At 41.9% G+C, this 27,728-nt stretch overlaps 1 protein-coding gene across 4 annotated transcripts in view; it reads right to left on the reverse strand.

Moving 5' to 3' along the window:
• KCNQ5 (potassium voltage-gated channel subfamily Q member 5) overlaps positions 1–27,728 on the reverse strand; it is an 894,563-nt gene that overhangs the window by 46,710 nt on the left and 820,125 nt on the right. For all 4 annotated transcript variants that reach the window (XM_075340207.1, XM_075340208.1, XM_075340210.1 and 1 more), the window contains one exon: positions 12,302–12,410. In XM_075340207.1, the coding sequence (XP_075196322.1) occupies positions 12,302–12,410 (109 nt within the window). The remainder of the gene's footprint in view (positions 1–12,301; positions 12,411–27,728) is intronic.

A 27,728-nucleotide genomic window follows, 5' to 3' on the forward strand; every position in this document is an offset into this window, starting at 1 on the left:
TCTTGGCATTCTCTTGATGAGCTTCAAGAGGTAGTTACCGGAAATGGTCTTCAACAGTCTTGAAGGAGTTCCCAGAGATGCTTAGCACTTGTTGGCCCTTTTGTCTTCACTCTGCGGTCCAGCTCACCCCAAACCATCTCGATTGGGTTCAGGTCTGGTGACTGTGGAGGCCAGGTCATCTGGCGTAGCACCCCATCACTCTCTTTCTTAGTTAAATAGCCCTTACACAGCCTGGAGGTGTGTTCTGGGTCATTGTCCTGTTGAAAAATAAATGATGGTCCAACTAAACGCAAACCGGATGGAATAGCATGCCACTGCATGATGCTGTGGTAGCCATGCTGGTTCAGTATGCCTTCAATTTTGAATAAGTCCCCAACAGTGTCACCAGCAAAGCAGCCCCACACCATCGCACCTCCATGCTTCACGGTGGGAACCAGGCATGTAGAATCCATCCATTCACCTTTTCTGCGTCGTACAAAGACACGGTGGTTGGATCCAAAGATCTCAAATTTGGACTCATCAGACCAAAGCACAGATTTCCACTGGTCTAATGTCCATTCCTTGTGTTCTTTAGCCCAAACAAGTCTCTTCTGCTTGTTGCCTGTCCTTAGCAGTGGTTTCCTAGCAGCTATTTTCCATGAAGGCCTGCTGCACAAAGTCTCCTCTTAACAGTTGTTCTAGAGATGTGTCTGCTGCTAGAACTCTGTGTGGCAGTGACCTAGTCTCTAATCTGAGCTGCTGTTAACCTGCAATCTGTGAGGCTGGTGACTCGGATAAACTTATCCTCTGCAGCAGAGGTGACTCATTGGTCTTCCTTTCCTGGGGCGGTCCTCATGTGAGCCAGTTTCTTTGTAGCGTTTGATGGTTTTTGCCACTGTACTTGGGGACACTTTCAAAGTTTTCCCAATTTTTTCGGACTGACTGACCTTAATTTCTTAAAGTAATGATAGCCACTCGTTTTTCTTTACTTAGCTGCTTTTTTCTTGCCATAATACAAATTCTAACAGTCTATTCAGTAGGACTATCAGCTATGTATCCACCAGACTTCTGCACAACACAACTGATGGTCCCAACCTATTAAACCTGACAGGGCACACCTGTTAAGTGAAAACCATTTCCGGTGACTACCTCTTGAAGCTCATCAAGAGAATGCCAAGAGTGTGCAAAGCAGTAATCAAAGCAAAAGGTGGCTACTTTGAAGAATCTAAAATATAAGACATATTTCCAGTTGTTTCACATTTTTTTGCTACGTATTTCATTTCACATGTGTTAATTCATAGTTTTGATGCCTTCAAAGTGAATCTACAATTTTCAGAGTCATGAAAATAAAGAAAACTCTTTGAATGAGAAGGTGTGTCCAAACTTTTGGTCTGTACTGTGTATATGTATGTATGTATATATATATATATATATATATATATATATATATATATATATATATGTGTATATATAAACATACATATATGTATACATATACACACACATCTCTGGCAAAAATTAAGAGACCACTGCAAAATTGTCAGTTTTTCAGATTTTTCTCTTTATAGATATATTTTTGAGTAAAATGTAAATTGTTCTTTTGTTCTATAAACTACTGACAACATGTTTCTGAATTTCCAAGCAATAAATTTTGTATTTATTTTCTGAAAATGAGAAATGGTCAAAATAACAAAAAATTGTATTGCTTTCAGACCTCAAATAATGCGAAGAAAACAAATTCATAATCATTTAGAAACAACAATACTAATAATGTTTAACTCAAGAAGAGTTCAGAAATCAATATTTTGGCGAAATAACCATGATTTTTAATCACAGCTTTCATGCATCATGGCATGCTTTCCACGGTGACCAGAAAAATGCCCACAGGAAAATTGCCCACATGAATATTGCCCACAGGAAAATTGCCCATATGGAAAATTGCCCACATGGAAAATTGCCCACATGGAAATTTGCCCACACGGAAAATTGCCCACATAGAAAGTTGCCCACACTGAAAATTGCCCACACGGAAAATTGCCCACATGGAAAATTGCCCACACAGAAAATTGCCAATTGCAGCATCAGAAAGTTTCAGATCTATGATATTTGAGGTGCAAGGTGAGGATGTTCACATGATATGTGAAAAATGTCCACAGAAAATTGCCAACAGACATGAATGCCCACTAGGATTGGGGACCATGTAACTCAGGATGGGAACATATATACCAGGATGGAGACAATGTGGATCATACATACCAGGATGAGGACCTTATATACCAGCATTGGGTCATATACACCAGGATGAGGACATATTCACCAGGATGATGGGCATATATACCAGGACGGAGGACATTACTACATAATGAAGGGGGAGAGGAGGCAGTTAATAAGTTAATAAGTCTTGATAGAAGTTAGAACACTACAAGGGCCCGTACATGTGAGAACATGTGTGAGTGGGGGGGGGGGCAAGTCCAAATTTCACACTGGGGCCCATTGGACTCTAGTTACACCACTGCGAAAACGTATCATACATTCCCAGCACGAACACAAGGTGGTACAAGCGACAGAGTCTCACCTCTCTGCTGTGCCTTTGGGGCTTTCAGGACCAGCTATGGCTACTTTCACAATTGCATTGTTTGGCATCCGTCACAATGCGTTGTGTGACGCATGTGACGGATGCGTTGTAAATAGTGTGATAATAAAGGCAACAGATTCCTGTGAAATAACACGTTGCGTTAGTTTTCTTGAGCCGAGAGAGAGAGAGCCCCCATCATCACCGCACACACACAGGCACTACCGCCCCCATCATCACTGCACACACACAGGCACTACCGCCCCCATCATCACTGAACACATGCAGGCACTACCGCCCCCATCATCACCGCACACACCCCAGCACTACCGCCCCCATCATCATCACACACACGCAGGCACTACCGCCCCCATCATCACCGCCCACACACAGGCACTACCGTCCCTATCATCAAAGCACACACCGTCACTACAGCCCCCAACATCACCGCACACAGCGGCACTACCGCCCCTATCATCACCGCACACACCACAGCACTACCGCCCCATCATCACCGCACACACCCCAGCACTACCGCCCCCATCATCACCACACACACGCAGGCACTAACGCACCCATCATCACTGCACACACCCCGGTACTACCACCCCCATCATCACCGCCACACACCCCGGCACTACCGCACCCATCATCACCGCACACACGCAGGCACTAACGCATCCATCATCACTGCACACACCCCGGCACTACCACCCCCATCATCACCGCCGCACACCCCGGCACTACCGCACCCATCATCACCGCACACACCGGCACTACCGCCCCCATCATCACCGCACACACGCAGGTACTACCGCCCCCATCATTAATGCACACACCAGCACTACCTCAGTGACATCCCCACTGACAGCGCGATTCACTTCAGTTGTTGTGTGGAGCTGACAGAGAGTGGTAATGGTCTGTGGCTGCTCCTGTCAGCTTCATGTAGCAGAGCTGAAAGTGCCATGGGACCTCTGTGGATCATGTCAGATCTGGAGGGGTATTTGGGGATTTTAATAAAGTGGTGAAAAAGGGTGTATTTTTGTCTTTTATTTCAAATAAAGGATATTTTTGGGTGTATGTGTTTATTTACTTTCACTTACAGGTTAATCATGGGGGGTTTCTCATAGACGCCTGCCATAATTAACCTAGGACTTAGTGGCAGCTATGGGCTGCAATTAACTCCTAATTACCCCGATTGCCACCGCACCAGGGCAATTTGGGATGAGCCGGGTAGAGTCCCGGGACTGTCGCATCTAATGGATGCGGCAATTTCGAGCGGCTGCTGGCTGATATTTTTAGGCTGGGGGGCTCCCCATAACGTGGGGCTCCCCATCCTGAGAATACCAGCCTTCAGCCGTGTGGCTTTACCTTGGCTGGTATCAAAATTGGGGGGGACCGCACGCCATTTTTTTAAAATTATTTATTTATTTATTGTACTGCATGATATAGACACGCCCACCGGCGGCTGTGATTGGTTGCAGTGAGACAGCTGTGACTCAGCGTCGGGGCGCATCTGACTGCAACCAATGATAGGCACCGGTGGGCGGGGGAAGCAGGGAATACGAGATGGAATAATGAGTGGCCGACATTTTCAAAAGAGAAGCCACCATAGCATGGTGACAGCTGTGCAGCGCCGCGCCCATGATTGGTGAGTTTGAGAGAGGGGGTGAGAGGGAGAGACCGACCGACAGAGAGCGATAGAGAGACCAGGAGTGATTTTAAACAATTTAGATCATTCTGCTGGACATGCTGAGCATGTGTGACGCCCTGGATTAGCCAGGTAGTCACAGGTAGGCCCTTGCACAAACACCTTCCCCTAAAATGGTACCAGCAGCCAACCTTAAAACCCTGAGTCACCCCTCTCAGGACTTGACATTCACACCCGGGAGGTGGAGCCAGGCAGTTGGCCACGGCCACCGAGGAGTTCGGAGAGCCTGAGGCGGGAAAAACAGAGAGTTCAGTGACAGGAATGGAGGAGAGTGGTAGCAAAGTGTGCACGTCTGTCAGGGATCTGGGTTGGAGCCCGGATACCCTGTGGCCAGGGGGCAGATGGTTGTGGCCGCCTACAGGAGCAGGGATTACAGCCGGTGGAACCGTAAGGAACCGGGACCGGGTAGTGACCCGCCGGTACCGAACCGGGGAACCGATTGGAAACCCGAGCACCAGGAGGGGTACTCAGACCCAGTACGAGGCCCAGAAGCCACTGGACTGAGTTGAATTCACTGATTGGGGTCTGGACTTTAGGTCCTTTCCCACCCAAGACCCGACTGAAGACAACAGCCCAACCAGAGGGATAGAAAGCCACCGCCCAGACATCGAGATCCCACGGGCCAGCGTCTTCGGGCAAACGGGCTCTACTGGCACACACAAAGCTGGGGAGCAGACTACTGTTGCTCAGGCATAGGAGTCACCATTCTACTAAAAGTGAGGTGCAGGAGAAAGGCAGAAACCACCAACCTGAAAAAAGGGGAGAAGCGCGGCCGGCTGTGGGCATCGTCCACCATCTTGTTTGGTTTACCAGAGACTCCAGTGTGTCTGTAACAGTGAGTACAACAGTTCCCTCGGGCCACGCACCGCATCGCACCAACAAGCCAGCACACATCCCCCCTCCTCAGCACCCTCAGGCCCCCGGGACCATCACACCCTACCCACGGAGGGGTCAACACCAAGCTGCGCAACACCATCCCCGGGAGCTTAGTCAATGGCAGCGGTGGTGTCCATCCATTCACCACAACCCGTGGGTGGCGTCACGAACTTAACCCCCAAAAACAACCGCGGCCTCGGCCGTGGACCTCCCCACCGAACACCACCCCTCCCATAGCGTCAGCATCCCTTCAGAGTGACGTGACCCCCGGGTCCGGGAGGAGCTCGAGCCACCCACCGATGAGCCCGGATCCGAGCGTCTCGGCAGCCGGCCAAGCCCCGGGGCGGTACATATGCTCAGTAGAATGTGATGGAATCCATCAGCGGATTCCGCTGCTTAGTGCATAGCGGCGGAATCCGCCACCATAGACGATTATTAGACACTTTGGCGGATTCCAATGGAATCCGCCAAGGTAAGTTGTTTTAACGACACCAAAAACGCTACATGCTGCGTTCCCTCCTCCCGGTGCTCAGTCAAAATAACGACTCAGATTCGGCCAGCGGATGAAACGCAGACACTGCGTTGTTAATATAAGTCTATGGAGAATAGCGCAGTCCGTTAACGGACTGCGCTATTTTCCATAGTGGCGGATTACGATGAACGCAAGTGTGAAAGTACCCTATCTCTGCCAGCAGCACCCTGCTTTTGGTGGGCTCCCCTGAGATTATAATGTATTAGATGTGACCTGCAGTCACATGTAACTCAACAGATAATACAGTGATACTTTTGTGAGTACAGATAGTAGTGATTGCTCCTCTTGATCACACTGCTGCTGGTTCTGCATGTGCTGCTGTTTTGGGCTGGTGGAAGGAGTAAGGCAGAATCAGTGAGATTAGAGCAGACTGTATCTATCTATTGCTGATAATGACAGACTGCTACAAACCACAGATCTTCAGCATTTTTGCAGTTTTGCACTAAGTCAACTGTAAATCACAAGTTGATGACCTATTATGTGAACATCCTCACCTTGCACCTCAAATATCATAGATCTGAAACTTTGTGATGCTGCAATTGGCGATTTTCTGTGTGGGCAATTTTCCATGTGGGCAATTTTCCGTGTGGGCAATTTTCAGTGTGGGCAATTTTCAGTGTGGGCAATTTTCCGTGTGGGCAATTTTCCACGTGGGCAATTTTCCATGTAGGCAATTTTCCTGTGGGCATTTTTCCTGTGGGCAATTTTCCTGTGGGCATTTTTCCTGTGGGCAATTTTCCTGTGGGCATTTTTCAGGGAACCGCTTTCCACTAGTCTTTCACACTACTATTGGGTGACCTTATGCCACTCCTGGTGGAAAAATTTAAGCAGTTCTTCTTTGTTTGATGGCTTGTAACTATACATCTTCCTCTTGATTAAATTCCAAAGTTTTTCAATAAGGTTCAGGTCTGGAGATTGGGCTGGCCATGACAGGGTTTTTATGTGGTGGTCCTTCATCCGCACATTGATTGACCTAGCTGTGTGGCATGGCGCATTGTCAAGCTGGAAAAAACAGTCCTCAGAGTTGGGGAACATTACGTTAGCAGAAGGAAGCAACTGTTTTTCCAGGATAACCTTGAATGGGGCTTGATTCATAAATTCTTCACAAAGCTTAATCTGCCCTTTAACCAGCCTTGCTGAAGCAGCCCCAGATCATCACCAATCCTCCACCAAATTTTACAGTGGGTGCAAGACACTGTGGCTGATGGGATTGTCATGGATTACGCCATACCTGGGTGTTTGGGGTTAATAAATTGGAGAAGCAGGATTTTTTTGTGTTTTATTTCAAATAAAGGATATTCAGTGTTTGTGTTAATTTATTTTCACTTACAGGATTAGTAATGGTGGGGTCTTATAGATGCTTCCCATTACTAGTCTAGGCTTAGTGGTAGCTGTGAGCTGTCATTAACCCCTTATGTTTACTCTGACTGCCACCAGGGCAATCGGGATGAGCCTGGTAAAGTGCCGGAATTGTCATATCTAATGGATGCGACAATTCTGGGCAGCTACAGGCTGCTATTTTTAGGCTAGAGGGGGCTCAATAACGAAGTGCCTGAGAATACCAGCACCCAGCTGTCAGGTTTATCATGGCTTTTTATGAAAATTGGGGGGGAACTCACACGCCATTTTTTTAAAATTATTTATTTAAATTATTTTTAAAAAAGCCGCATAGGGTCCAAGATAAGCACACGGCTAGGTGCTGCAGCCTGTATCTGTATGCTTTATCTGCACTGGATATCACAATATATGGAGGATCCTACTCCAACTTATTTATTTTTACACCATTATAGGGATACAGACAGCGTGTGTGATTCCAACCAATCACAGAGGCTATCACACAGGGTGGTTATCAATCTTACTGCAACCAATCACAGACATCGGGACTTATGGTGGGTAGGGGCAGCAGTGAATATGTACAGTTAGGTCCAGAAATATTTGGACAGTGACACAAGTTTTGTTATTTTAGCTGTTTACAAAAACATGTTCAGAAATACAATTATATATATAATATGGGCTGAAAGTGCACACTCCCAGCTGCAATATGAGAGTTTTCACATCCAAATCGGAGAAAGGGTTTAGGAATCATAGCTCTGTAATGCATAGCCTCCTCTTTTTCAAGGGACCAAAAGTAATTGGACAAGGGACTCTAAGGGCTGCAATTAACTCTGAAGGCGTCTCCCTCGTTAACCTGTAATCAATGAAGTAGTTAAAAGGTCTGGGGTTGATTACAGGTGTGTGGTTTTGCATTTGGAAGCTGTTGCTGTGACCAGACAACATGCGGTCTAAGGAACTCTCAATTGAGGTGAAGCAGAACATCCTGAGGCTGAAAAAAAAGAAAAAATCCATCAGAGAGATAGGAGACATGCTTGGAGTAGCAAAATCAACAGTCGGGTACATTCTGAGAAAAAAGGAATTGACTGGTAAGCTTGGGAACTCAAAAAGGCCTGGGCGTCCACGGATGACAACAGTGGTGGATGATCGCCGCATACTTTCTTTGGTGAAGAAGAACCCGTTCACAACATCAACTGAAGTCCAGAACACTCTCAGTGAAGTAGGTGTATCTGTCTCTAAGTCAACAGTAAAGTGAAGACTCCATGAAAGTAAATACAAAGGGTTCACATCTAGATGCAAACCATTCATCAATTCCAAAAATAGACAGGCCAGAGTTAAATTTGCTGAAAAACACCTCATGAAGCCAGCTCAGTTCTGGAAAAGTATTCTATGGACAGATGAGACAAAGATCAACCTGTACCAGAATGATGGGAAGAAAAAAGTTTGGAGAAGAAAGGGAACGGCACATGATCCAAGGCACACCACATCCTCTGTAAAACATGGTGCAGGCAACGTGATGGCATGGGCATGCATGGCTTTCAATGGCACTGGGTCACTTGTGTTTATTGATGACATAACAGCAGACAAGAGTAGCCGGATGAATTCTGAAGTGTACCGGGATATACTTTCAGCCCAGATTCAGCCAAATGCTGCAAAGTTGATCGGACGTCGCTTCATAGTACAGATGGACAATGACCCCAAGCATACAGCCAAAGCTACCCAGGAGTTCATGAGTGCAAAAAAGTGGAACATTCTGCAATGGCCAAGTCAATCACCAGATCTTAACCCAATTGAGCATGCATTTCACTTGCTCAAATCCAGACTTAAGACGGAAAGACCCACAAACAAGCAAGACCTGAAGGCTGCGGCTGTAAAGGCCTGGTAAAGCGTTAAGAAGGAGGAAACCCAGCGTTTGGTGATGTCCATGGGTTCCAGACTTAAGGCAGTGATTGCCTCCAAAGGATTCGCAACAAAATATTGAAAATAAAAATATTTTGTTTGGGTTTGGTTTATTTGTCCAATTACTTTTGACCTCCTAAAATGTGGAGTGTTTGTAAAGAAATGTGTACAATTCCTACAATTTCTATCAGATATTTTTGTTCAAACCTTCAAATTAAACGTTACAATCTGCACTTGAATTCTGTTGTAGAGGTTTCATTTCAAATCCAATGTGGTGGCATGCAGAGCCCAACTCGCAAAAATTGTGTCACTGTCCAAATATTTCTGGACCTAACTGTATAAGGATTACTGAGTGAACCCAAAAGTAGTGTTACAGCCACGCAGTAGACACTGCAATTATAATGTTTCTGCTTCATTCCTTATTTTCTTTCATTTTCCTTTATTTTTTTTTTAATTATCCGGGTGGCCAAACCTTCCCTGAGAGGTCCATGTTCAGGATCCGTGCATGGATACTATATATCCGGTACAGACCCCAAATTTTAAAGTTCGGATTCGCCAATCACTACTTCTGAATTAATACCTGACTGATGACAAACCATTTTTGTCTAACCAGTGCTCGGAGTTTATCACAATTTCTGTACTTTTGTTTGTCCACCTGATTTTTGAGATTTAAACCACAACTTCTCAATGGGCCAGAGATTTGGGAGTTTTCAGACCATGGACCCAAAATTTCAATGTTTTATTCATCGAGACTCTTAGTTATCACTTTTGCCTTGTGACACGGTGCACCATCATGCTAAAACAAGCATTGTTCATCACTGAATTGTTGCCCGATAGTTGGAAGACGTTGCTCTTGGAGGACGTTTAGATACCATTCTTTGATCATTCAATGTTCTTAGGCAACATTGTGAGTGATCCCATTCCATGTATGAAAAGCAATACCATGAATGGCTTCAAGATGTTTTCCTGTTGACATTAGAGTTGACTGGATCTTTTAAAATTCAAATTCGCTGACTTAGCCGAAAATTGAACTTAGCTCAAATCTTAATACTAGAAAGCTTGTAATTGCTTATAAAATACACCTGGGGGAGAATAGAGAGAGAGCCTTGATGATCATAAGAGCTAACATTTTACAGCCGAGAGAGAGGACCCCACTGACTATATAAATTTCATCTCTATTGCAGAAAGAGTGAGGACCTTGCTGACCATAAAAGTTTACACTCTACAGAAGAAAAAGAGAATGGCCTCCTCACTATAAGAGCTTACAAATCATTAATGAGTCAAGGTCTAGGGAATTATTCTATATACATAAGGCAAATTATTTCCCAATACAAAATATTTTATTAGATATATAAATAACACATACAAGTGATTGTCACACTAAGGACTGGACATTTTAGATAGTGTGGGTACCAATTTGTCCCAGAATATTATTAAGGCATATCATACATCCTATACTCCTTGGCCCTGGATACCAGGGATAAGGTAAGAATGCGTGTATATAACAAATTGATACAATTTAGATAGAAATACTGTAACATAGATAAAGACAAAGCGACCTAATAAGCAAATACGTAGGACTTAACTTATGACTGTAAAAATATATCCAGACAGGTACAATTTCACAGGAGGTAAAAAACTGCATCAGTATCTTTGGAGAGATTACAGTCCATCAATTGATCCATATGTCGTATTTGTATAGATGTCGCATATCCAAGTGAATCCACTATGTGAAACAGTAACCATCTATAATGGATGAAGTATGTCTCTGCCTCGACATGTTTCCCCAAGTGAATGGTTCATCAGGAGGCCAAACAAAATGAGAACTCCTGGACGAAGCATGCGTGTTGCGAAACGTGCATGAGTGTGAAGGGATGCCGCACCGCTCTTGGCATTGGACCGGCTGTCTGTTGGTAATACTGTTTGTGATTTAAATGATTACCTTTTTACTTCTATTTTTTACACATATGGATATTTGGTACTTGTTATATACCATTTTACAACAGACAATGTTCTTCCTCTGCCACATATAGTCGATTCAGACTGGATGTAACTATACAATTAAGATTATAAACTGTTAAATTATTATTGTGGGTGCTGGTTTCCCATATCAATACCATCCGTCAGTTGGGGTGGTCCATTCGGGTTTTATGTGTTGTATACCAAATTTTAATTAATAAAGGATTATTGATTTTTTGGAATTTGGCTTGCTTGTTGTCAATTGGTGTTGCTATTATAATTGCATGTAGCCTTCCATACTAGTTGTGGTATTGGTGTTGAATTCTTCCAGATGTCTCAAAGAGTTTGAAGGGGGTTCCATAAAAAATAACTTTAGCACAGTCCTCTGCTATGTAATCCTTGTTTTTCTTGAAAAGTTATTTTCTTTGCTAAAACCCCCTTCAAACTATTTGGGAAATCTAAAAGATTTATTGTTCTCAGAAGAAAAGTTGAGCACTACTATGAGTTTTGTGTCATGCCAACAGTAAAGCATCCTGAGACCATTCATGTGTGGGGTTGCTTTTCATCCAAGGGAGTGGGCTCTCTCATAATTTTACCCAAGAACACTGCCATAAATAAAGAATTCCATCTAAAGATACTCCAAGAGCAACTTCTCTCGACAATAAAGCAGCATGATGGCGCACCATGTCGTCTCAATGCAAAACTGATAACTAAGTGGTTTGGTGAACAAAATATAAAAATTTGGTGTCCATGCCCAGAAAACTCCCCAGATTTCAATTTAATTAAGACCCTTTGGTCAATCAATCTTAAAAAAGTAGGTGGACAAACAAAATTACAGAAAATTGTGAGAATTTCCAAGCACTGTATAAACGTGAATAAGTTGTCCTCAATCAGGGTTTGACCCAGAACCTGATATTCAGCATGCCAGGGCGCATTGAAGAAGTCTTGAGAAATAAAGGTCAACACTGTAAATATTAATTCTTTGAATAAACTCTATGTATTTATCAAATAAAGTTTAATAACAGATGAAATAGTTATAATTGTACTTCTGTAACCATAGAGCGTTATGACTAAAAGTTCGAAAAACACTGAAAATTTGTCAGTCTGAATACTGTTGGCCACAACTATACCGTAAGATATGTTCTGATAACAGCTGAAAGCTAGGTGGCAACAAATAAACAAAAAAGTGTTACTGCCATATCCAATTATTGGGTGACTAGGAAACAGGAATGACATAGTATCATAACGTCATGTCATGTCAGCATTGTATCATGTCTATTAATCTGAGTTGCTCACCAACCCTAATCTGAGTTTACATTTCATTTATTATTGTTTTTTTATGAGCCAATATTTTGAAGTTACTTGGAAAGGCAGATACATTTCTAATAAGTAATAATACGGTAACTTTTAACTGTAAATCTTGTCTTCACTTTCTACTAACCTGATTGCTCGGATGACTGTTTTCAGAGCTGGGGTTAAATCTTCTACTGATACATCGCAGTGACACCCTTTGTCATCATGTACTTCCTCTGTTCCAAGGTTGATGTCAGCTAAAAAGATAAAATCAGATACATCTAAGATGATATTCGCAAGAATTCCAAATCTCCAGCCTTTTAAGGAAAAGGCTGAAATAGACATGTCTGCTATATGGTTCAGTTGTACATAGTGCCTTCCTACTTAAATGCTGGTCAGTAGTAAAGATTTATTTTTTGATTATTGCTAATCTGTAAATGTCAGGATTTTTCCTGACTGATACATCTTGTTTCTCGGTGAACCCAACACTAGATCAACTCACCAACATCTCACTTGTGCTTATTTTATTTTCCTCATGTTATAGGTGCCCATATCCCTATGATAGCTGTCAGCCTAACGCTCGTTCACTATATACATTAGCTTGACAAAACTTTCGTGCATTTTCAGTGGGGCAAGAGGAGAAAGTCATTGTCAGACACCTGGTAGCAGCTTATCTCGTGTAAGAATCTCATTTGTCCTGGAAGGGTTATATAGAATGGTGGACCAATCCCACCAAAATTGGCAGGTTCAGCCCACTTTAATCCAATATGTATGGAGGCCTAAGTAATTGATTCAGTGATATACCACTAGTACCGGCAGACCATGCAGTCACTATGGGGCTCGTGAGTTGGGAGGGACTCCATCTGGCATTGCATGTTCAACCGTATCGGCATCCTGCATGCTGATACAGTTGAAAGCAATAATTTGAGAGCGAGCTGTCAGCTCCCTCCTCTATTATTTTCCTGTTTGTCTTTGCACAGCAGGCGTGATGACGTCACTTCATTGCACCCTACAACCTGCCGTAACCCTCAGTCTGATATAGCGCCGCACAACCAGCTCTACCGTAACCTACTGTATCCTCACCTATCCCTTGTAGACTGTGACCCTCACGGGCAGGGACCTCTATCCTCCTGTACCAGTCTGTGACTTGTATTGTTTATGATTATTGTACTTGTCCCTATTATATATACCCCTTTCACATGTAAAGCGCCATGGAATTGATGGCGCTATAATAATAAATAATAATAATAATAATTGCACCCATTGTGCAGAGCTTCAGGACACACATCAGAGAAGACTGAAGCAGGTGGGGAATGAGGAGAGGGGTTTTTTTAATCAGTAAGTACAGTATATCAGAAAAGTGAGTACACCCCATCACATTTTTCTAAATATTTTATCTTTTTATAGGACAACACTGAAAATATGACACTTTAATACAATGTAAAGTAGTCAGTCTACAGCTTGTATAAGTGTAAATTTGTTGTGCCCTCTAAATAACAACACAGCTATAAATGTCAAGACCGCTGGCAACAAAAGTGAGTACACATCAGAGCTTACATCAGAGCTTACACTCTATAGGTGAGAGAGAAAAGAAGTTGCTGACCATAAGAGCTTACACTCTACAGGAGAGAGATTACCCCCAAGACCATAAGAACTTACACTGTACAAGAGAGGACCCTGCTGACCATAAGAACTTTCACTCTACATTAGAGAGGACGAGAGGACCTTGCTGACCATAAGAGCTTACACTTGATAGGAAAGGGAGAGTACTCCACTAACCATAAGCGCTTACACTCTACAAACGAGAGACTTACTCAGTGACTATGGAGATGGAAAAAAACTCCCCCATACCAACTATGCTCCACTGGGAACTTCAATTCTGTGATGGCCCAGGTATTGACCACCACTTCACAAGGTATCATAATGCAGGGCATTATGAGAAGGCCCATGTGGCAACGCAAAATTACATAAACCCACCATCTGATGCCCAACAGTGTGGGAAATGATGCTAGCAAAGTTTTTTTTGTTAACCATGAAAAGAGTGAAGATGCATTTATATCATAATCAATAATGTAATATCCACAGGGTATACCATAAATGCAAATTCCATGACCTTCAGCTATTGGGTGAATGGGGTTTCATGAACTTTTACTGATTTAGGCCTAAAACACACTTCCGCATAAAAAACGTCCGTGTGACGCGGTCCGTTTTTCGGGTCCGTGTTCCGTTTTTTTGGGACGTTTCTCCGGTACGTATGGCATCCGTGTGATGGCGTATGCGAGCCGTGTGTACGTGTAAAATGTCCGTGTTTGTGTGTAAAATGCATGTGTATGTGTACGTAGAATGTCCGTGTGGAATGTCCGTTTGTGTGTTGCACAATGTCATTGATACATGTCGGCTGACAGCAAACAGAGTTGCGCGATGAGAATGAACTCGGGTGAACTTCACCCGACTTCATTGTCATGCCGCGGCTCTGTCTGTGTGCCGTGTACTGATTAGCAGTCACCTGTGAAGGATTCACCAGTGACCGCTAATCCCCCGAGTGACTGAAGTAAGCAGCCCTCTCTCATACTTACCGCTCCCCGATCACCAGCGCAGCGAGGAACAGCTGTGCAGAGAATACGCGGCAACAATTACTTTGAATATGGCGGCCGCTCATTAAGCAATCTCGTATTCCCTGCTTTCCCCGCCCACCGGCGCCTATGATTGGTTGCAGTCAGACACGCCCCCCACGCTGAGTGACAGCTGTCTCACTGCACCCAATCACAGCAGCCGGTGGGCGTGTCTATACTGTGTAGTAAAATAAATAAATAATTAAAAAAAACGGCGTGCGGTCCCCCCCCAATTTTAATACCAGCCAGGGTAAAGTCACACGACTGAAGGCTGGTATTCTCAGGATGGGGAGCCCCACGTTATGGGGAGCCCCCAGCCTAACAATATCAGTCAGCAGCCGCCCAGAATTGCCGCATACATTATATGCGACAGTTCTGGGACTGTACCCGGCTCTTCCCGATTTGCCCTGGTGCATTGGCATTCGGGGTAATAAGGAGTTTTTGGCAGCCCATAGCTGCCAATAAGTCCTAGATTAATCATGTCAGGCATCTCCCCGAGATACCTTCCATGATTAATCTGTAAATTACAGTAAATAAACACACACACCCGAACAATCCTTTATTAGAAAAAAAAACACTAACAAATTGCCTTGTTCACCAATTTTATAAGCCCGAAAAAGCCCTCCATGTAATCCAGGATGGTCCAGCGTCACATCCAGCTGTGCTGCATGAAGGTGACCGGAGCTGCAGAAGACACCGCTGCTCCTGTCAGATCCACGCAGCAACTGAGGTGAGTAGCGCGATCAGCTGAGCGGTCACTGAGGTTACTCGCGGCCAACGCTGAATACAGCTGCTCGCGCTATTCCCTTCATTAGCTGCCTGGAGCAGACAGGAGCGGCGTTTTTTTAATTATTTATTTATTTTACTGCACAGTATAGACACGCCCACCGGCTGCTGTGATTGGGTGCAGTGAGACAGCTGTCACTCAGCGTGGGGGGCGTGTCTAACTGTAACCAATCATAGGCGCCGGTGGGCGGGGAAAGCAGGGAATACGAGATTGATTAATGAGCGGCCGGCATATTCAAAGTAATTGTTGGCGCGTATTCTCTGCACAGCTGTTCCTCGCCGCGATGGTGATCGGGGAGCGGTATGAGTCGGGGGAAGAAAAAAACGAGCGCCAATGTAAGTATGACTGAGAACAGCAGAAAAAAAGGTAAGTATACTGAATTTAATTTAAAAAAAAAATAAAAATAAGATCGCTAGTGTAAAAACGCACATGCACGAAACGTGCTGAACATGGACATACTCCGTGTGCAGTCCGTGCAGGCACGGACCCATAGACTTTAGCGGTTCCGTGCCTGCGTGCTGCCGGCCAAAAACGGACATGTCGTCCGTGCAGAAAAGCGCACACACGTACTTATCACACGGACACACGTTCCGTGTGATTTTACGTGTGTGTGCTATCTACCATTGAATTACATGGGTCTCCGTGTGTACGTGTCTCCGGTACGTGCAAATACGTACCGCACACGTACAAAAAAAACGGATGTGTGTTGCGGGTCTTACAGAGATGGCATTCCTTATAGACTGCAGTGAACAATTAGCATGGCAAATGTATTTCTGTAGCTTGTACAGAGAAACAAGGCCAACTGTGTACCAAGTCAATTTGTGATGAACACTAGTGATGCGCAGTCCAGCTCTTTTTGGTGATCAGGCTCACATGGCTCCATTCACCAAAAAGAGATGGATCATTCAGCTCCTAAATCGATCCCTATTAAATATATAAATAGGTGAACACATATTTAAGGTTGTGTTAATTTGGCTAAAACCCCACCCATCTACTGTCAAAACACCGCCCACTTGCAACTGGCCAATTAAATTGTTGAGTGGACAGGGTTTTGTTCAGGTGGGCGGGATTTCATCTGCTGAACACCCTAAGTTTATGCCCAGTGAGAGTCATTAAGAGAATATAATGGGTCTTCCTGGGGTGCTGGCTGCTATCAATCACAGCAGGGAGTCGTCTCTTTGTGTCGGATCGGTCACGACTGACACATCACTAATGAACACTACTTCCATGAATCAGGGTACAAGGATCAATCAGTAGATGACATGAATCCCCCTTAATCTGCAGCAGAAAAGGTGTGTAATATAAATAATAATGCAACCTGTACTGTAAATTATTGAGCAAATGAGAACTCATTTTCGACTTCTGTGATCTAAATAAATGTTTTTGACCTACAGCCTGGTGCTTAGTGGTATATTGCTGTGTTTTTATATAATTTACAGCAGGGCTTTATTATTCCATATATTATCAATATATGGGCAACTATTTTTTTTTTCATTTTCTGTTGCATGACATTTTAGAACTTTTTCTATATATTTCTACATTGCTGATTCCAAATCTGACATCCATTTTTTGGTGCATGCTCTAGTTTTTTCTGGCAATTTTAATTCCTTTTAGTTACAGTTTATGGCTTGCATTAGTTTTTAAATTAGAGTTAAACACCCTCTTATAGTGTTTTTAGATTGAATCATGGCTTCCTCCAGTAGGCGTAAATGTAAGGCGCAATATTTCATCATTTGACACATGCATATATTGCCTATTTTCAAGTTCCCCTTGGCAATCAAGACAAGAATTGGGCTCCTCATATTGTGTGTCATAATTGTGAGCAAATGCTTCGTGACTGGACAAAAGGAGAACGCAAAGGAATGCCTTTTGGTATTCTCATGGTTTGGCATGAACCTAAGGACCACAGCAGTGACTGTTATTTCTGTCTGATCCATACAAAGGGCATCATCAAGAAAAAGTGGCATATGAGCGCATATCCTAATATTCCATCAGCAATACGACCTATCCCATACTCTGAGACACTCCCGGTTCCAGTTTTCAATGATTTTATTTCTTGTAAGGATGAAGAAAGTGAAAATGGTGATCAAATGTATTTTTATAAGAAGCATGAGGAAATGAATGTAGAATCTGAAGGTTTTTTTCTGATGCTAAGCACTTATTAACCCCTCAGCAGTTGACCTAACCCAAATTGAATGATTTAGTAAGAGATTTGGGGTCAGCTAAAGTATCCCATTTCAGGAAGCGTGAACACATTTTTCTGGACTTTTTTCTGAAGACAAACACTGTCATGATATCAGTAGTCTTCTAAGTCAGCTAGGTGTTACCACTTACAGTCCAACAGAATGGCTGCTATTTCTTGACAGCTCTAAATGGAGTTTTAAATGTGTTCTCCTACATAACGGTAATGTTTATGCAGCGGTTCCAATTGGTCATTCAACTCATCTGCGAGAAGATTCTAATGACATAAAAATTGTCCTCAACTTACTGAAATATGAGGAGCATAATTGGATCATTTATGTAAATCTTAAAATGGTAAATCTCCTGCTAGGACAACAGAGAGGTTTCACGAAGTATCCTTGTTTTCTGTGTTTGTGGGACAGCCAAGCTCGGGAGAAACACTGGACACAGAAGGAATGGCCAAAACATGAAGCTCTGGAAGTAGGGATGCAAAATATTGTGAATGAACTTGTAGTTGGTCGAGACAGGATGATTTTCCCCCAGTTTAGATCAAACTTTGTTTAATGAAGCAGTTTGTTCGGGCTTTGAATAGTAAAAGTGAATGCTTTCAACATATTATTTCCGCTTTTCCTGCCTTGTTTTTCGAGAAGATAAAAACAAGTGTATTCGATGGACCTCAAATTTGAACCCACATATGTAACAAAGAAATTGCCAAGAAGATGAATAAGGAGAAGAAAGCAGCATGGCAGTCTTTGTGGCAGTTATAAAGAACTTCCTTGGCAATAAAAAAGCAGAAAACTATAAACTTCTGGTTCAAAGGAAGGTCTTGGCTTTCTGCAACATTGGATATAACATGAGCGTTAAGATTTACTTCCTGAATCTTGATAAGTTTCCCGAAAATCTTAGAGCTGTTAGTGATGAGCAGGGAGAATGCTTTCATCAAGATCTGAAGACGATGAATGGGCGTTATCAGGGGCGATGGGACACAAATATGATGGCAGACTACTGCTGGAACATCAAATGAGATTGTCCTCAACAAGTACACAAACACAAGAGCTACAAACGTAAAGTTTTGCCTGAATAGAATTTAAATAGGTTTTGCGCAAATGTTATGATTAAAATAAGTGTTTTAATATGTTCTATTTCGACATTGTAGACAAATTCTGATGCAATCATATCTTTTAGTGTATTAGTGTATTTACTGTATTACATTATTACATTTTCACAAAGATGATGCCCAAGAAGACATTCTACTTCATTATGGTAAACTAAATATTAAAATTTGTACAATAAGATGAAAACATGAAATCTTGAATTGCAAAAAAACTGTAGCTTACAGAGAAAAACATCTCAGATTTGAGATCAGCACACTCAAATTAAGTAAGATTAAGTGTTTTTGTGGATGCAACAAAACTTTTGTTCCCCAGTGAATCGATCCCTTGTGTTGTAGAAGTGTCGGGAAGATTATTGGTTTGCATCTTTAAAAATATCTAAAGAAACTGGCAACTATTGTTGTGGCTATTGTCTCAAAATTAATCCAGCTATCCAAGTGTTTTCTTAAAAAAAAAAAAGAATGAGAAGCATATATTCTATGTAACATACTTTACATTTCGCTCTTGTTTTGTGTATTAAAAACAATTCCGTAATGCGCTGCTTGCTTTGGAAAAGGGCCCTATGTATTGAAGTTACTGCGTTATGAGAAATTCTCTTTTGAGCTTGTTATGCGGTTTTCCAGCATGCAATGCAGATAATTTATGCTACAATATTAAACAGCTTTATCCACAAGTAGATCAAGTTTTATTGCACCATTTTCTAGAATATGCATGCTGAATCAGAAGCAATGGAAATATGGCAAGTTTAGCAATGTGCTTATAGCTGAAGTACATTTATGTATTTTCCTTTGCTCCAAAAAGCTAAAAGGTTTACTAAATTAGATCTATGTGTAGGAGTAAAGTATGTTAAATCCTTATTTAATATTTCACATAATTTCGGCACAGTTAAAGGTTTATTTTCATCTTCTATCTTGATCTTGAGCACACCTCTCCCCAGCCTCCCACATTACGGCTTGACGGTGGACCGTGTGCCCCTGATGATTGACAGTGTGGACCATAGCATGATTGACCTCCTAGTCTGAACTGCAAGCAATTCTGATTATAGAACTGGCCAGCAGTCCACCCAGCCTCAGAGCAATATAGTTTGCAAGTGCATGTTCCCTTTCCAACAAATCTGGCCACCTATGATAGACTGCACCAGTGGCCATTAACCTAGACAACCAGAAGTAAATTGTACAAAAAAAACCCTTTGTTCTTAAGAGCGGAGAGGATTTTATTTAAGAGCTAAATTGCAAAGTTACAAGCAATTTTACTCATTTAACCCCTTACCACCGAAGCATGTTTATACCTTCTTGACCAGGCCAAAGTTTTCAGTTCTGACTGGTGTCACTCTATGCTTTAACATACCCCAGTGATTCTTAGACTGTTTTTAGTGACAAATTATACTTCATGTCAGTGGTAAAATTAGGTTTATATAATTTGTGTTTCTTTATAAAAAAAAAATTGGAACAAATTTTATGAAAATTTGGAAAAATTCGCAATTTTGTAAATTTTAATTTTTGAGCCCTTAAAACAGATAGTTATACTAGTAAAAATAACACTTCCCACATGTCTACTTTATATCAGCACAACTTTTTAAACTTTTTTTGTTAGACATTTAGAAGGGTTAAACATTTAGCAGCAAATTTTCATTTTTAGAACAAAATTTGCAAAACCTATTTTTAGGGTCCATTTCACATTTGAAGTGACTTTTAGAGGCCTATATGTAAAAAAAAACAAGCAAAACAAAAGTGACACCATTTTACAAAACTGGCTCCTTCAAAGTGTTCAAAACTGCATTCAGGAAGTTTATTAATCCTTCAGGTGCTTCACAGGAGTTAAATCAAAGTGGAAACAAAAAATAAAAAAACAAATTCCCAAAAAAAGTTGCTTTAGCTCTAAATTTTTCATTTTCACAAGGGTGAAAGAAGAAAATGGACAATACAATTTGTTATGTAATTTTTCCTGAGTAGGATGACAACCCATGTATGTTCGGAAATGACTGTTTAGGCACACGGCTTGGTTTGGAATGAAAGGAGAACTGTTTGAAATTTAGTGAGCTATTTTGGCTGGAATAGATAGCAAACATATGGTCTAAAAGGCCATCGTAGCTGACAGACAAGGATATCATTTTTTGACCTCCTACTTTCATGGCACCCATCGGCAGCCCGCGATCCCATCACGGAGGTGCTGATACAGTGGGAGAGAGAGCTCCCTTGACCACCTAACAATCTAAATGATGTGATCACTACTGCGGGTTTTAGAGGGTTAAAGAGCAGTACATCAGCTCGCACCTAAGCCAAGCGCTCGTAGATCGTGCAGGTACCGCTCAGGTGCCTGGATTATCGCCTGGATGAACTGGTATGTTTAGTTGCAAAAACACACAGCAAAATAGGATGTATCAGTATGTCCAGTGTCAGAAAGGGGTTCAAATGATGACCCTTCCTTTAATATTATAACTAAACAAATCACATGCTTGTATTCATATTATAAAATTTCAATGTTGGTACTCTATTTGCTTTAAATTACCTCTTTATCATCTATTAATCAATGGTCTTAATTCAAACCAAGTACATAAAACTCTTTAAAAAGTCACATCATTTTTCCACAATTACACATTTTGTCATTTTCATACCAGTTTCATTCAACTTTGTTAAATTGGGCAGAGCTGGGGAAGGACAAGTTCAGGCTTGCCTTATGTCACAAATGACTAGATTTTGACTGGAGTAAGATTTATGGCAAGGTGTACACGACCTTTTAGACGCACCTGAGTCAATGAGTGGTGTCTACGCCTCTTAATCAATCTTGCGTATCTCTCGCAGACATGCCCCCTCATCAAGACTGGCATGCACAACACTGGTCTTGATAAATCGTGACCAATGTTTGTGCCAGCTATTTCACTAGGTTATATTGTGGATTAATCCATGGGGTTCATTCGATTGGTGCCATCCAGGAGATCTTGTGCCTTTTTTGAACAGTTTTAAGAATCTTTTTTGGCTTGACATGAACAGGCTCATTTTGTGGAGAGTATTTCCACTCGAAGGCAGCATGCTGATGCACAACCTATTCAGAGACTATTCCATGTTGCATGGTCCAGAAGTCGTTGAAGAAAGGGAAAAATTGATATAGAAACATCTGGAACAGGCCTGCTCAACATACAGCCTACAGGCCACATGCAGCCAGCAAGAGGATTTGCTGCAGCACTTGGACGTGTCCGGCAGATGCCGCTCCCTTCTTCCTATATTCAAATGTATTTGCATCTTTTAGACATGGATACGTTTGGACACTGTGGCACTAGGACTGGTGCAGAGAAGTGCAGAGAGTTCCTGTCATCCCTGGCCCCGACGTGCAGCAGCCTAATGAGGTCAGTATGTTGCTGATGTGATCATGCTGCTGTTGGTGCTGCAGAAGGATCTAAGACAGCTGGCTCCTGTAAGCGCTCCATAAGGAGCTGAAGATTAAATGTATAATATTCAGGAGGGGGGGGTAGGATGATTGTCGTTACTTCGAAGCCACAATATGGGGAGATGGGATTGTGAAAGGGGGCATAGTATAGCAAGGGGCAGTGGGAATTTATGCAGAGGGGATAGTGTGAGGTGAATATTATAAATATGGACAGTTTAGGGGGATATTTTGGAGATGGGCAGTATGGGAGTGTTGATAGTATGGAGAGGCTCAGTATGGGGGCATTAGGGAGTTATAGAGAGGGGGGACCATTATGGAGAGGGGAAGTGTTGGGGGTACATTATAGACAGGAGCTGTGTGTGGGGGACATTATGGAGAGGAGCAGTCTGGGGGGTTTATTTAGAAGGTCACTGGAGAGGAGGAGGAAGATATTATGGAGAAGTTCAATGTGGAGTTGAGATAGTATGGAGAGAGGGAGTTTTGGGGGAATATTATAGAGAAGGGCTTTGTGGAGGGACATTGTAGAGAGAGTTATATGTGGGGGATATTTTGCATAAGAAGCACAATGATTGACAGATATTTTTTCAGGGGCCGAGCATAGGAGATATTTTTTTTATTGTAGTACAGTTGGAATAAATCTGTGAATTTTCCCTTTTTATATGATGCATGCCAATTTCAGATCGTGCTGGCTCCCCTCTCTCTCTGTTTGGTCGTAGTTATGCTACAAATTCTGGTGGCCGGTCACCACCATGCCATGCACGCCTGATTTTGGTTTGCTTTGTATTCCTCCTGTTGGTAGCTGTTCAGATTCAGTTGCCTCACCCTTTCCACAGGCATTGCTAATTAAGCACCATCTTGGATCTGGTCCGCCTTTATCAATGGTTGCTGTTTGGCACTGGGAGGATCAGTTCTGATATAGTCCTGGTATGGTGCAGAGCTTGCTCCACATCCTGGGACCTGGGCTGGTCTCTATCCACAAGTGCCTTTTTTGCAACATAGAAGCGGTTATATACAGGTTACAGGTATGTGTGCTGTATTATGGTTCTGCTTTTAACTTTATCTAGGAGGCCGCATGGCACATGAAATACAGAATGTAGAGTAGGACCCCCCCTATTGAGATTTGCCGTGACGTTGGCAGGGGTGGCTCAAAAAATTGATCAATTATTTGCTAAAAATCTCATTTTTTTATTGTAGTACAGTTGGAATAAATCTGTGAATTTTCACTTTTTATATGATGCATGCCAATTTCAGATCGTGCTGGCTCCCCTCTCTCTCTGTTTGGTCGTAGTTATGCTACAAATTCTGGTGGCCGGTCACCACCATGCCATGCACGCCTGATTTTGGTTTGCTTTGTATTCCTCCTGTTGGTAGCTGTTCAGATTCAGTTGCCTCACCCTTTCCACAGGCATTGCTAATTAAGCACCATCTTGGATCTGGTCCGCCTTTATCAATGGTTGCTGTTTGGCACTGGGAGGAGCAGTTCTGATATAGTCCTGGTATGGTGCAGAGCTTGCTCCACATGCTGGGACCTGGGCTGGTCTCTATCCACAAGTGCCTTTTTTGCAACATAGAAGCGGTTATATACAGGTTACAGGTATGTGTGCTGTATTATGGTTCTGCTTTTAACTTTATCTAGGAGGCCGCATGGCACATGAAATACAGAATGTAGAGTAGGACCCCCCTATTGAGATTTGCCGTGACGTTGGCAGGGGTGGCTCAAAAAATTGATCAATTATTTGCTAAAAATCTCATTTTTTTATTGTAGTACAGTTGGAATAAATCTGTGAATTTTCACTTTTTATATGATGCATGCCAATTTCAGATCGTGCTGGCTCCCCTCTCTCTCTGTTTGGTCGTAGTTATGCTACAAATTCTGGTGGCCGGTCACCACCATGCCATGCACGCCTGATTTTGGTTTGCTTTGTATTCCTCCTGTTGGTAGCTGTTCAGATTCAGTTGCCTCACCCTTTCCACAGGCATTGCTAATTAAGCACCATCTTGGATCTGGTCCGCCTTTATCAATGGTTGCTGTTTGGCACTGGGAGGATCAGTTCTGATATAGTCCTGGTATGGTGCAGAGCTTGCTCCACATGCTGGGACCTGGGCTGGTCTCTATCCACAAGTGCCTTTTTTGCAACATAGAAGCGGTTATATACAGGTTACAGGTATGTGTGCTGTATTATGGTTCTGCTTTTAACTTTATCTAGGAGGCCGCATGGCACATGAAATACAGAATGTAGAGTAGGACCCCCCTATTGAGATTTGCCGTGACGTTGGCAGGGGTGGCTCAAAAAATTGATCAATTATTTGCTAAAAATCTCATTTTTTTATTGTAGTACAGTTGGAATAAATCTGTGAATTTTCACTTTTTATATGATGCATGCCAATTTCAGATCGTGCTGGCTCCCCTCTCTCATTTTTATGGGGCAGTAAAATGATACTTTTATTTTTAAGGGCACCATGTCAAAGTGCTGCAAAATTGGAGAAGAGGGAAGTCTGCAGAGATGAGCATGAAATTTCATTATGGCATCTTTACCAAGTGGAGGCAAAAGGGACAGAAATTACTTCAATCAGTGAAGATGTAAATTGGCTGTAAATCTTTTGTGATACTGACTACATCCCATCAATACTGTGGTTCCTGTATGGTCTGTAGTCTGATGATAAGCAGTAATAACAACTCCCAGGATCTACTTATCATTGTTAAGACCATACTGGGAACTATAAGGTCAAGCAATACATGTACAGGGCTGATATGACATTACATTTGATCTCTGCACTATGCTTGGTGCTGTAAACATGTACTGACGGTGGTTCTGGAGCTCTACTAATGTACTAATGGTGGTTCTGATGCTGCATTCATATCCTGATGGTGGTTTTGGTGCTGTAATCTGGTACTGGTACTAAGGGTAGTTTTAGCACCACACTAATGTACCAACAATGGTTCTAATGCTGCATTCATGTACTGAAGGTAGTTCTAATACTGCATTCATGCACTGACTGTGGTTCTAGTGCTGCATTATGGTACTGATAGTGGTTTTGGCACCAAACTAATGTACTGATGATGGTTCTAATTTTGCATTTATGTACTGATGTTCTACACATGTAACAATCCAAAAAGTGCTTCATGGCTATGTTAAAACTTAATCTCATATCTGATTATTTTCAAGAGGAAGATTTGGTGAGTTTCTGCTCTAGCATGTGTTCACACTGATTCTTTTGGAGCAGAATCTCTCTAAAACCTCTTAAAATACTTAACACTTGGTTCTGGTAATGTATTAATGTACTGATGGTGGTTATGATGATGTATTCATGTACATACCCCTTTAACTTTTTTGTGGCCCTTGGAATTGATTCTGTATGGCAATTTGGCCCTTGGACCAAAGAATGCTGTGCAACCCTGATCTAGAATTATTAATATTTACAGATAAAAACTATATATCAGTTTATATTTCAATTGGTCAAAGACAGGTAGTGTTATACTTGTTGGATATATCAATCCATCATTTATAGGGTTTGGTTTTTCTTGTTTCTATTGTCAAATCAACACTTGAGGAAGCTAAAAAAAATCTCAAAAAATTCTTGTTTTTAAAGTGCCTAGTTCTTAGCACTTGGGTACTTTCAATTGCAATTCTATGATAAAATGTAATTAACATTTGAACAGAACTTGTTGTAGGTCATTCTGAAAATACTTAGCCAGCTGCAAATTAACTTACATTCTCTAAGATTTCCTACCAGCTCCATTAATGGAATACATGCAGTTTATAACAGAATTTTGCCTATTTCTCGATTTGACAGAGATGAGAGACCAGATGCTAGCCATTTAGGGCCATTTTAGACCATGTTATTTTAGTATAAGATACAACAACCATCTTTACAAGTGTTATTGTTGCTAACATGGGTTTTATTGTGTTAGCTGTATAAAAGCAAGGTTTATTCATTTGGGTGCTACATATCTATATTTTGTCATTTGCCCTAGCAATGCCTGTAATAAAATCATAGCTGTACTCAGATGGCATTGTTCTGTATAATGGAGCTTCTTTCCTGTAATTCGGTCTCTTTTTTGTCTCATAGGAACCTTTTTTGTATATGAGTTTATTTAGTAAGTGTCTATTTAGTAATTAGTCGCGTAAGAGTAGAAAAAATACGGGAACTATATTTTATATGGCATGGACGATTTATGTATGCCTTTGGCATCAGTGTTTTACCAGCATTGCCTTATTCAGTAATGTTTTTAAGTGTTTCTTGACAACACTCTTTGCAAGCAGTGGGACAATCACACTAGTCTAATCTTGCGTGTATTGGTGTCGTTTTAACAGTATTTAGGATACCATCTGTTTAGTATTTGAAATAGCTGCCTTTAACTTCTAATTTCTTTGTGTTTCTTGGCAATATATCTAAATGTAATCTCATAGGTATACAATGTAGCTGAAATGTCTCATCAGGAACAAAAAATGACTCGTTGAAGTCATAGCTGCAATCTAATACAATAAAAAAAACAAAAAAACAAAAAAATAAAACAATCCACGCAATGGAAATGATAGCGGTGAATCAAATCAGAATGCAAATGACTCCAAATCTTTGTTCTTTTTACCTACTGTATATTTCAGTGACGGATCTAAGCATAAAACACTACAGTAGAAAGCATCTGGCAGTGCAGATGAGAAATGCCACAGAGCAACAAGACTGAACAGAAAAAGGAACACACTGAAAAGGAACAGCAGCGCAGTAATTTAAGAAGATTAAGCCAGAATTTATGTTAACCATATAGTAACTGTGTGCATACTTTATTTTTTATTAACACAGATACTTATACTGAGATTTGAAAAAATGTTTTAACAGTAATTCAAACCTCAGAGGAAATTCTTTTTCTGTAAAAATAAAGATACCATATACTAGATGTGCAGCTGCCTTGTAGTGTGACATTTCCATGGTTTACATGAATTAGTGATTTAGTATAACAGAAATAAATTTTAAAGTCAGATGATGGTGAGCAAGTGGTGTTACGTGGAGGTGTCCATGCGGTGGATCCATGATGGAACCACGGGAACCGACACAGCAGTCAAAGAGGTCATATGGAGCTCAGATATAAAAGAAAAAAAATAACAGTTTAACAAAGAGCTGAGCAAATAAACTGATAATGGCTAAGAACACAATGGCAGAACAAAAAGTAAGGGGGAAAAAGGAGTGCAGGGCATGCCAGACAAATGCTGGTAGTGGGTGACTCCATTATCAGGGGAAAAATAGGGCAATCTGTCACACAGAGATTGTCAATCAGTGTGTTGTCTTCCTGATGCTCAAGTTCAATATAAAAAAAACTGTGGACAAGAGCGCAAATAGGGTTTTACCCCAATGAGGAAGGAGTAATAAATAAAATCACACTCACCTATAGAAGTTGTGCCCGTTACAACTCCTATAAACGCATGTACAGTCAGATCAAAAGCTGCAGTAGAAGACGGGTTTTCAAAGCCGCGCTATTGACCAGATCGGACCAATGATAGA

Source organism: Anomaloglossus baeobatrachus, chromosome 3, assembly GCF_048569485.1.
Source record: "Anomaloglossus baeobatrachus isolate aAnoBae1 chromosome 3, aAnoBae1.hap1, whole genome shotgun sequence".
Lineage (NCBI taxonomy): Eukaryota > Metazoa > Chordata > Amphibia > Anura > Aromobatidae > Anomaloglossus > Anomaloglossus baeobatrachus.